Here is a 12,278-nt window from a genome sequence, read left to right as displayed (position 1 = left end):
TAAAACAAACGTAAATTTAAATTATATTTCATTTAATATGTATTAAATTAAAATTTAAAACAATGTAATGTTTGAGTTACGTAAGCTATTTCTCTAGAAAAGTTGATTAAAAATTATTATTAATGTGGAATTCTACATAAAAATCACAGGTGACCTAGTCAATGAAATGAAGTGTAGGAAGGTATGTGTAATTTAAGGACTTCAATATGAAAAATCAGGGAGGCTGTACACTGAAGTCGATGGGACAAAGCAGCCCATCGTAACACTCGGTTGCATCCATAAAGAAAGTAGAGGGCTTCCCTGGTGGCGCAGTGGTTGAGAGTCTGCCTGCTGATGGAGGGGACGCGGGTTCGTGCCCCGGTCTGGGAGGATCCCACACGCCATGGAGCGGCTGGGCCCGTGGGCCATGGCCGCTGAGCCTGTGCGTCCAGAGCCTGTGCTCCGCAACGGGAGAGGCCACAGTAGTGAGAGGCCCGCGTAGCACAAAAAAAAAAAAAAAAAAAAAAAAAAAAAGTAGAGGTGGGTAGCTTTACTACCTGTCAACCTGATCCCCCTGGCCAGATAGAGACCACATGGTGCTGTTCAGAGCATCACCAGTTCCACCCGCGTACATTGCGCTGTGTTAAGGAGTAAGCCACAAGGTGTCACAGTGGATCAGTTTGGCAGGGCTGTTATCTGTCCAGACATGCAGGTGGGGCTCTGGGCTTCACCCGGTACTGACACAGCTCCCTTGGAGGAGTCTGTGCCAGGCAGCATTTTGAGAAGTACACCTCTTTAGACAAAATGGCCAGTGAAGGCCAGTGGGTGTGTGCTCTCCAGCCCTCCCCAGGGTCCCTGTTTAGATGGCCCTGCAAAGGCACTGGTGAAGGGGAACATTTCAATATTCTGTTGTCTCCACTGAGTTCTTAGCTAGAGCAAACCCTGAACACAGATTTTACCCAACAGAATGGTGTGCGTGTGTCCCATACATTGATCAGTTCTTAGTCTTTAACCTTGGTATGTCTAAGAGTTAATTATACCCTGGACTTTGGGGGAGATCACAGCCACAAGAAGGTGTATGATTATTGTGTCATCACTATTATATGATGGTGGAACACCCTGATGGTTCTGTCACGTATTATAAGAACCCCAAACCCACAAATCCTACATGTCACTGCAAGTTTCATTCATTAAATTGAAATATGCTTGTGCAAGCCTTGTAAGATATATTTTTAAAGATACTTCTATGGTTATTAAAGGGGAAGGGGGAGGGGTAAGGACTATGGGATTAGCAGATACACAACACTATATATAAGATAAACAACAAGGATTTACCGTATAGCACAGGGAACTATATTCAATATCTTGTAATAACCTATAATGGGATAGAATCTGAAAAAAGAACATATATACATATATATATATATATACACACACACACACGTGTATCACTTTACTGTACACCTTAAACTAACACAGTATTGTAAATTAACTATACTTCAATAAAAAATAAGTAAATATACTTTTAGGAAATCAAGCAATGTTTTGCCTGATTTACACAACTTAATTTTCTGATGGGGCAGAGAAAAGGGCAGCATAATCATCATCATCATCATCATCATCATAGTTCCCATTTATTGAGCACTTACTATATACCAGGAATTTTTACATGCATTAGCCATTCACCTCCCAACATAAACTTCAGGCTAAGAAAATGAAGGTTCAGAAAAGTTAAATGACTGCCCTAAGATCACACAGCAAGCAAGAGGTAGAGCCAGGGTTTGGATCCAAATCTGATTTGTTATAAGTCATACTTCAGTTCAGATCTTTACATTCCAGGAACACTACTCTTTTCATTCCAAACAAAAAAACACTAGGGGAAAAAAAGTTGTGCATGTTTCCTAACCAGAAGGTTCACACATACACAAACAAAATCTGATTGGGGCGAGCAAATATCTCTCTCGTCTCTCTGTCTCTGTCTCTCTCTCCCTCATACATACGCACACACATTCACACACACACACACACACACACACACAACACAAGCACACCACACAATTCGTAAACACAAAGACATTATAAACCACATCATATACTAATATAACTTCCCATATTTTCTGTTGTATAATCACTTCAAATAAGTTCATTAATGGCCCTGAAAGCACTTTCCCAAAATGCAAAGTGCTCCAGGAAACGTAAGGTATTCTCGTGATTCATATCCTAATTCATGGCTGTGGGCCCTCAGGGAGGGGCCCAAAGAGAGAAGTAGTAGAAATAGCAAATGAGAAAGGTGTAAATAGTTTTCATCAGAAGTCAGGAGATTCCCAACAGATTCATACTACCCAGAGGGCAAAGTTCTCAGCTCAACACCTCTTTCACACAAGAAATTTCTCTCTTCAGGCTTCTTTTCTCTGCAGGTCTGGCTGAACATTCTATCTGTAAGTGCTCACCTGACTATTAGGCTTACAGATTCTTTTCCAACTGTAGTTGTCGGTGATTGTTGGGAAGATTCAAGGTAAATTCCAGTGTCAGTCTGGATAGTGCTGGTACAACGTAATTTCCTTTATTCAACAGATATATTTTGCATATCAGCTATGTGCTATGGGGCACTGGGCAGACAACTGTAAAGGAGACAGATGAGGCCCTTGTTCCCACGCGGCTTATATTCTATTGACACTTGAGAAATAAACTAGAAGCAAAAACATACCAGCTTGCTGGGCTTCCCTGGTGGCGCAGTGGTTAAGAGTCCGCCTGCCAATGCAGGGGACACGGGTTCGTGCCCCGGTCCGGGAAGATCCCACATGCCGCGGAGCGGCTGGGCCCGTGAGCCACGACCGCTGAGCCTGCGCGTCCGGAGCCTGTTGCTCCGCAACGGGAGAGGCCACAACAGTGAGAGGCCCGCGTACGGGGGGGAAAAAAAAAAAAAAAAAAAACCAGCTTGCTATAATTCCTACGAAGAAAATTATCAGGGCATGTGATAAAAAGTGAATGAGACTGTGTGCGGGAGGGGTAATGAGCTGATCAAGGAAGGCCTCTCTGTGAAGGGGGCATCTAAGTTGATCAGTAGAGGCCCTACTAAGTGCTAGGACTCATCCTTCATGGTCGTTATTTTCTTTGAGACATTGAATCAATTACCTGCAAATCAAGCCAACACCATGCTAAATTCTAATTCAAATTAGATTTCCTAATACTTGTAAGTGTTATTATGGAGGAAGCCGTATATGCATTCTACCACTGAGGGCAAGGGTGTTGAGGTATGCACAAGCTTGGCAAGTTAATGGATCCAAAGAAGTCCCTTGTGGCTGGAGTTTGCTGAACACGTGGTAAGACTGGGCCATCAGGAAACAACAGATCAATAGAGCCTTAAAAGCCAGAGCAAGGAGTTTGGAGCTTATTCTAGGTGTGAGGGGGAGCTGGAAAGTGACGCGCTCTGATTTCTGCTTCAAAAATATCACCTTGGCTGCTTGTGGGAAAACAGATTATATAGTGGAAAGAGGGAGCAGAGAGTATAGTTAGGAGACCATCCAAATCTTGAAAAGAGAGGATGGGGGCTTGTGATGTCCCCAGAACAGGGGTGGTTCCTCTTCTTCAGAGGGATCTACCACATCTTTAACGCTCAGCACTCTGTTTTTAATTGGAAGACTATAACTTCAAACTAGGCTGGTCAAAAGTAGTAGTAAATTGAGGGCAAGGGGTGGCCGTCAGGGCTTCCAACAGGGAGCGGGTAACCTTTACCAGCAAGCTTCTGAGCAGAGCACTGAACGGGGGAGTCAAAAGATCCAGACCCCGGGGATGCCCATGTATGGACTTGGTTTTCACCTCTCTGAGCCTCAGTTTCCTGATCTGTTAAAGGAGAACCAGAACACATGCATCTTGGGCTTGGGAGTGGATCACGTGAAGAGATCCATCTTATCTCTAATAATTGGCAGGCATTGACTACAAGCACGGTGGCCTCACAGTTAGCTAAAGTAGGCTACAGGATTAGGAAGGAAACCTCATTTCCCACGAGGAAATCCAAAGACACACGATGTGGACAGACTGCCTCTTAGGGTCAAACTACGATAGTGAGAAACCAACACATGTTAGGAGCTCTCTTCCCTCTATGCCTTTATTTTTTCTACGATTCCTAATTGATTACCTGCAAAGAAAGCCAGCATCATGCCAAATTCTAATTTACTCTCCTAATCTTATATTTGGAGGGGCGTGGCACTACCAAAAATGGGATGGCTTTTCTACTCATCCAATTGATGTTTAATTAAACCACCATCTTCCACAGAACACACCTGAGAAGAGTCAAGCACTGAATGGAAATTCAGATATTTTTAAGTTTAAAAAATTAAACTCTTAGATAACTATGCATAGTGTTCCACAACAAGTCCAGTGACTCTTCAGATAAGGCCACTTCAATGAATACTGAAAATATTCATTCTTTAATAGGGAGTGTGAATTTGGTTCTTTTTTTTCAATAACCAGGGTATATTTTCCACCTCTGATTCCATCCTTTGGAATTTCACATGGTCCCTTTTGAAATGAGTCAGACACTTGAGAGGCAAATAGTCCAACCAGGTTAGGTGGATGGGGTCATCTTTCCAGGCACTGCCAAAGTCAACCTACCCAAGGAAAAAATGAATGCATTCACCTAATAGATTTCCACAGGTGAAACTACAATCCTTGCTAGTATTTCTTATCTCAGAGAAGTGCTATATAGCAAAGCAGTTAACAGCATAACTTCTAAAATTAAACTACCATCTGTGTGACCTTAGACAATTTACTTAACCCTTTGTTTCCTCATCAGTAAGACTGCAGATGTTAGGAGTACCAATATCAGGAGGTGATTATGAGGGTTCCATGAGCTGATGTCCAGAAAGCACTTAGCACCTTGGCCCTACAGAGAGTGACCTCTCCATAGATGCTAGTTACTATCATCACGACTACTTTTCAGAAAGGTGTACATCTTTCAGTATACAAAGGCACAGTGTGTTAACCTAACAGGGCACTACATTGTAAGAACTGGTTTGTATGTCGCCCTTTGTTACCAAATGGTCTTAATCATCTCTGTATTTCCAGACACAGATATTGTCATTGCCCGAAGTATAGAAATTCTTGAAGGAAGGGCTGAAGTTTGTCTCAAGTATTAATAGTTGCCTATGTTCATATGCATGCTGCCGGAATTTAAATGTAAAAAAAAAAAGTCTAACCTCAGATTGATAAGAAAGATGGAAAGAAAGAAAAAGAAAGAAAGGAAGGAAGGAAAGGAGGGAGGGAGGGCGGGAAGGGAGGGAGGGAGGGAGGAAGGGAAAGGGAGAAGGAAGGAAAGAAAGAAAGGAGGAAAATATTTTGGTCAGAAAATGACAAAGGTATATGTCATATCTACATCAGCTGAACACATTTTTAAAGCTCTGTTTTCTGCTACTTTCAAAAAGACATTTGTTTTTCCAGATCAATTATATTCCGAGACCCACCAACCAAATCCAAATAAGTAAGTTTATGAATCTTGTTCCTGACAATATTTGGGGTTGTTTGTTTTCTGTTTCGTTTGCTTGTTCAGAAAGGGGGTTTTCTGTGTTCCTCATGAAAATGGGTTAATGTGGACAAATGTAATAAAAGGAGATTTATAGCCCTGTCTCCATACATTTTAAATTAATTTCTTTCTGAAACCCAAACAAAAAGCTAAATGCTTAAAAAATGAATACTGTTTAAATCCTATATCATAATTTACATACCAAAAGGGGAGAGATTTAAGTGTGCATTGATTTTAGGCTGATAAGAATCTGTGTTGAATGTGAGCTGAGAGATTTTTTTTTCTTCTTGGCCTCCTACGAATAGTTAGTTTGCAGCAATTTTTAATTAAAAACAGTTCCCATAGTAGGAAAATGGGGGAAAAAAAGACCTCAGGAAAATAAAATCCGTACAAGAGTCCAGCAATTTGTTTTCTGAGGCCATGTAGAGATCTTGAAAACTAAGAGAGGTTGGAAGTTCTTATTTTTTAAAACTTCACTTTTGGTTTCATTTAACATTTTCAAAATAGCTTTCCTTTCCACTACTAATCCCCCCTCCCCCTACTCCTCACCAACCCCCTTCGAAAAACTTGGAAAGTTCTGTGTTTAACACTGAAAATCATTCATATGCCTCAGAGTAACAGCACCATTTTTCTTTCTAAATTTCTAGGAAAAAAAAAAAAATCCAAGTTTATCACAAAGCCGTTTTCTTTTTTTTCCCACCTATCCAGAATACCTAATCTCATTTTAACTAGGCTCTATCTGAGCATCAATGATACTAAGCTACCCCATGAATAAACATGATGCTACAACGGGAAACCCTGTGACTAAAGTATATAAAAATGTAGCTGAAAGAAAAGACTGAGAGCCTTCCACCCCCTCCCACCCCCTCCCCGGGGAGTTGGAGAGTTGAGCTGAAGCGGGGTGAAAGCAGCAGATTGAAATTTCAAGGTCTTCAAATATTTTCAACGTTCATATTAAATCCTGTAAAACTAAAAACCGTAATTCTAATAAAATCCTTGTGTACATGGCAGCTTCCCATTGTAATCACAGCTTTCTCTTTGGGAGTGGGACGTGTAATACTGATAAAAGAATAAAAAACCTCAAAACAGAAGAAATACATCCTAGTACCCACACTTTCCTGGTGTTTGTGGTATTTTATTAAAATTAGCATACTGCCAACCTGAAAAAAATCTATGTATTTAAAAACATCTTCATTGGAATGGAGACGTTTTTTGGTCATTTGAATGAGGAAATAAGGTAAAAAGAGTTGTCTGCAATATCCAAAATTTGTATAACTTGATAAACTTTCTTAAATTCTATAAAAATCCAACATTATTAAAATCCTTTCACTAAAAATGAAGTTCACTGTGATGATCTCATATTTCACCTATACGTATTTTTAATCTTATAGCACAGACTTCAGGAAATGAAAAAAATACTGTTATTTTTGTTATTACTGAAGCTTGTTACAGAACAAATCCTGAAATCTTTAGGACACATTTTTAAGCCCTATCTGACGGTACTCTGTGTGCAGTGTTAAACTAAAAATTGTGCAGTTTCGTTCTTTCAAAATACATTTGAGACAGCAAGACCATTCAAACAGTCAATGAATTTTGGAAGATCTCAGGTCAATTCATGGTAACATACACAATGGAAAACATAGCCCTCTTCCTACTGCCTGGGAATTACAGTGACCAAAACTGACACAAAGCTCCAAGAGTTTCTCTTAATTTCAATTAAGAAAAGGGGGAAACATCTATGTACTTCTTTATGAAATTCCACTGAGATTCTGGTGTTGCAAAGAAATTTTATTTCCCACAATAGCCAACAGCATCTGAAGCATATGTGTGTTGTTTTTGTTTGCTTCGTAATGCATTCAAATTCCTTTAGAAAGAAATGAGGTCCCATAATTTCTTAGACACTTGCTTTCCTTTGCCACAAAGATTAGGGATCTAAATTGCCTCACGATGCAATAAGTGTGGAGATGAGCACTTTTAGGGGAATTGGAAGCAGGTCCCTAAAGCAGCTTCAGGAGGCACCAGGACCCCCAAAGGCATCAGAATTGTGCTTCTCAGGAAAGGTGCCAATTTCTCAGGAAAGGTGATATAGTTAAATTCTCTCTCCTCTGTCAGCTACTGATTCATGATCGGCTTGTTCACAAATGTTTACTGAGCACCTACTTTGTCCCAGGAACTGCTTGCTCCCAGCACTGGCCTTAAACAAGACTGGCAGGGTCGCTCCCTGCAATATTTTCTCCGCTATGACCTTATTTTTTCAGTACCATTTGTGATTTTGAACTAAATACCGTGAGCCAAGAAGTAATGTCTGTGCTCATTACTCAAGTTCACAACACTTTCTCCTACTAAAGAAAACCAAACTCTGAACTTTGGTAAAATCTGAATTTTTAAATTAAAGAGGCCTTGAGATAATTTGCTTATGAGGAAGCAAGATCCATGTAAAAGAAAGAAACAAGTTCGAAAAAGGATTAACTCCCAATCCAGTGTTTTTTAAAACTACCCAGCTTCTGAAGGGCTTTGATTTTATTTAATTGGAAGAAATGCATCAATCCCCAGGAGAGAATGCTCTGGGGGGGTCATCTACGGAAGGAGAATAGGTGAGCACCATGCTTCTTTACTACATTTTTTCCTTTCCATAAAGAAGGTTTCTAGGAAATTTCTGCAAACTCGATTATAATTTTTTCATTGAGACTGATTTGATGCAATTTCTTTCTAGGCAAGTCTACGTTCAAAAAAGAATGGAGAATCGAGAGTATTACATAGGTGTGTATGTGAGAGTGCGATATTAGGAGTCAATGAAATAATACCATGTAATATAGAAGCAGGAACCAGAAGAGAGAGAGAAGAAAGTGAGTCTCTCTTGTCCAAAATGGATGGATGCATCAGTTAAATTCTAAAAGTAATCACTCAACAATCTATTTGATTTTGTGTGTGAATAAACTGATAACTCTTGCTGGGTATTACTGCACTTTATTCCAACCAATCCCTCTCTAGGGCTCAGAACAACTTTACCATAAATAGTCACCATTAATATTGATAAATACACAATGTAACTTTTTCAAGAAGTTATTTTTTTCTAAATATTTTTCCATTACAAACGATCAAAATCTAATATCGAATGTTAATATTTATATATCTTAGGAGCAATTATTTGATTTTCTCCTTTTTTTTCATATGAAATGAAAACAAACTTATGGCCTTGGGTTCGTGACATCCTTTACTGCTCGGCAAAGAAAAAAGGAAGTGTCAGAGCAATTATTTGGATAATTATAAAAAAGATCTAATTAAGGGAAGAAGTGTTCAGGGTTGGCTCTAGAACATACCAGAAAACAGTTCTCAGTGCTTTTCTGTCAGTCAGCGAGGTTTAAAAAAATCTTTAGGATTTGTCATAGCAAGCTTTCCTCTCCAGTTTCTTGAGCTGTGAAGCAGGTTTTCTACTTAAAAGTAATACCCCAGAATCCAAAAGTTAGGAATTCCTGAGTTTAGCTCTCACAAAAGATAACGTGCCAGTTTTAAGAAACAATACTATGAATTTGGGACTTTAAAGGTTTTCTCTCAAATGTGAAACAAATGTGGGACCTTATTGCATCCTGCAGATTTTTATGAGGACCAGGATAGAGAAGTCCTCCAGATAAGTATTCTAGCTCAGAACTGGCCAGGTGATAATTAAGGGGCACAGGAGAACACAGATATCAGAGAAATCTGCCTGCTCTCTTAACCGAGAAGGATGGAGAAAAACCCTCCTTCTACAACTCCTCAAAAACTTTCTAAAATGTAAGATGGACACGGGTTCTTTTTAAATCCTGCTGTTCAAGAATTGATCCATAAAGGTCGCTGGTCTCTTTTTTAAAACTAATCATATTTTTAAGACTTTTTTTTTACTCCAAATCTGTGTTGCAATTATGTGTGCCTGAACAGTATGACATATTCTGTCCTCCTAATTCTGAAAGCAGGCTGCGACAATCAATAGTTTGTGCAAGAGTTTAAGATTCCAATACACAGTTGCAAAGATCTGATTGCAATATACAAATTGTAACATACATACACAACTACACACACACAACAACACACAAATAGCATTTTCTGCCAACAGCTCGCCTCCCTTAGCACGGCAGAGTTTACACTTGTATAAAAGCTACTGGCTTCCGGGGACAGCAACGGTATCATCAAGTCCACTTAACATCTATGATGTATTAACATATAAAGAAAATAGCAGTGATAAAGACAGCCCAGCTTTTTTTTTTTTTTTAATCAGTCCTTGTCCAGCAGTTAGCCAATCAGAAAGCAGGTCACATCTTGTTAGCTATATTAAATACATTAAACATCATGAGTTCTCCATGGCTCTGTTAATTCAAGCAAGTGTGTTTTATTTTATCGTAAAACCTTGAGTCCCTTTCCAGAATTAAGAGTCAAGCTTCTACCTAAAATTCTACCAAAGCTATTCCCTGAAAGCTCTTTGCCATCGACCCTCTGGGTATCTGTACTCTGCAGAGAAGACAGATTTCCCAGCTATTTCTACTTCTTAAAGTGACTTTGGTGCCCCTATAACAAACTCCTTCTCAGAACACTTCAACACAAAGCCTCAACTTAAAGGCAAATGGACAGCCCAGCAGTAGGACCTACCAGCCCAGCCAGCACAGAGGAAAAGTCAACTGGCATTAAATATTTAAATTGCAGGAGGCGGTCTGGAGTTTTGCATTTACAAAGTTCTGAAAGTCCTGTCTCCTCTCTGCTCCCAGAGTTGCTTGCAAGTAGGTGAGGCTTCTCTCTGGGGCACAAGATCATAATATGCAAAAACTCAAGCTGACTTGAATTCTGAGCCAGCTCCTGTGGAAGTGAGAGCTCCTGGGAGACACTCCCACCGTCGAGGGAAGAAAGTCAAGAACCCCTTGCCCCAAGCAACTGGTTTCTGAATTTAACACGGAAATAGACAACATGTCCCTCCAGGGCTAGTTCTGAAAAGTACGAAGGGTGGCCCTTCTGCCCTTTTCACCTCGATTTTGATGACTTTGAAAAGCAAATGCCGGTCAAGCAGACTTCCTCTGGGATTTGTTAAAAAAAAAATTATTTTGCTGGATGCAAATGATCACCAAATCCCTCGGAATTCTATCTCAAGAAACACTAAGGGGACCGACTGAGAGCCTGAAAATGCCAGAGTTCTGGTAGAGCAGCATTTCTGGACACCCGGCAGGCGAATCAAGTGCTGGGTTGTCTATTTCAAGATTCTGGCAGAAACTGTCCCCAGCTCCAAGAGTTGCTGTGCCTGGAAACCCAGCGTCCAAACTAGTGGATTCATGCTGGCGCTCATTTCCACGTACGTGGTAGTATCTAGTGGGACACTTCCCGCAGAATGCAGCCAGCCACCCAGGAAAAGCTCAGGCACAGTTTGAAGAAAACACACACACACACACACAAACACACACCCAAGGTTGAAGTACTTACCTCTGTGCGCGACTGCAGTCTCTTGTTCATCTCATAGATTCGGTACTCTGGTTGTACCATGTAGGGTGTATGTCTCCTATAAAATGGGCCAAAAGGAGAAGAATAGAAGGGGTCATGTGGTGTGCTGGACATCTTGCCTGCCTGTCGAAAATCAAGCTAAACAGAGTAGCAGTAACGTCCATGCAGAGCACATGGGCTGTGTTCTTCACAGTACAAAGTAGCCGCACGCACACGCTCGCACACGCGCGCGCACACACACACAGAGGCAGGCAGGCAGGCAGGCTGAACACACTGGCTGGGAACTGCTGTGGGAGCCCTCGGTAGCGAGAGAGAGACGGAGAGCAAGCGGGAGGGAGGGAGGAGGGGGGAGAGCTCTCGGGAGGGGAGGGAGAGAGCAGGAGCTTCAGAGAGGGAGGGAGGCTGGGAGGGAGGAAGAGAGGGAAGGAGGGAGGGAGAGAGAGAGGGGAGCTGGATAGCTTTAGGCACCACTGCTTGTTTTTAAAGAAGCAGTTTGTGGAGAGGTCATTTCCTGTCCACACTGTAGACTAGTTCAAAAATATAATTCTCCTCACAGCCTGACAGAGGTCTAAGGTTTGGTTGGATTATTTTCCTCTTGCCAGGACCCTTCACAACCTGATTGCTGAGCTTGTTAGCATATAGGTGGTTTAACCGCTGCCAGAGCCACTCACCCCTGACAGCCACACCGTTGTGATGGTTCAGAAATGTGATGACTACAAAATACAGAAACGGGGGCATCGTGGTCCCCGGTAACTGAGCTGGTGATTCACTCCCATGTAGATTTCCCTCTGCACTAATCTTCCTCTATAGTTTTGATTTTGCTTACTGTTGTTCCAAGCAAGAGCTTGTTAGAGTCTTTGCATTTCAACCCCTCCTAACCCCTTGCCCTCCCCAATCACCCCCTCTTCCCAGCCCCCTCCCTCTCCTCCTCCCAAAGCTTCATTCAAGCTGGTTTGAGGGGGCCAGGATTCAGGTCACTGAAGCATTTTCAGGTAAAAAACGATTCTTTGGAATGTGGAATGCCTAAGATACACCCATGGTGCAATGGTCTTCTTCCCCTAGGAGAGAGAAAAAAGAAAAAGAAAAAGAAAAAAAAAACCCTGCCAAAGCAGACCTCCAAGTAAGAGAGGAAAAGCAAGAAAGAGAAAACTCCCACAAAAATGACCATGGAAAATTCAGTTGAGTAGGAAATTACAAATAATTGAATGGCTCATCCCCAAATAACATGTCCAACTCTAATGGAGACAAGGTCTTTATTTTCTAAGACTGGTCAAGTACATGAATCTTTTCTCAATTGCGGTATGTGATAACTGGGAGAAAA

At 41.1% G+C, this 12,278-nt stretch overlaps 1 protein-coding gene across 9 annotated transcripts in view; it reads right to left on the bottom strand.

The window, feature by feature from the left end:
* The window catches only part of LDB2 (LIM domain binding 2), a 380,705-nt gene extending 369,384 nt beyond the window's left edge, over positions 1-11,321 (bottom strand). For 2 of the 9 annotated variants that reach the window (XM_004282526.4, XM_033410699.2), the window contains exon 1: positions 10,940-11,321. In XM_004282526.4, the coding sequence (XP_004282574.1) occupies positions 10,940-11,071 (132 nt within the window). In that variant the 5' untranslated portion in view covers positions 11,072-11,321. The remainder of the gene's footprint in view (positions 1-10,939) is intronic. The other 7 variants (XM_004282527.4, XM_033410700.2, XM_033410698.2 and 4 more) reach the window with 6 other exon arrangements.
* Positions 11,322-12,278: the final 957 nt, after the last annotated feature.

The sequence above is a fragment of the Orcinus orca genome, chromosome 4 (assembly GCF_937001465.1).
Source record: "Orcinus orca chromosome 4, mOrcOrc1.1, whole genome shotgun sequence".
Lineage (NCBI taxonomy): Eukaryota > Metazoa > Chordata > Mammalia > Artiodactyla > Delphinidae > Orcinus > Orcinus orca.
This window is presented reverse-complemented; position numbering and strand designations above follow the sequence as displayed.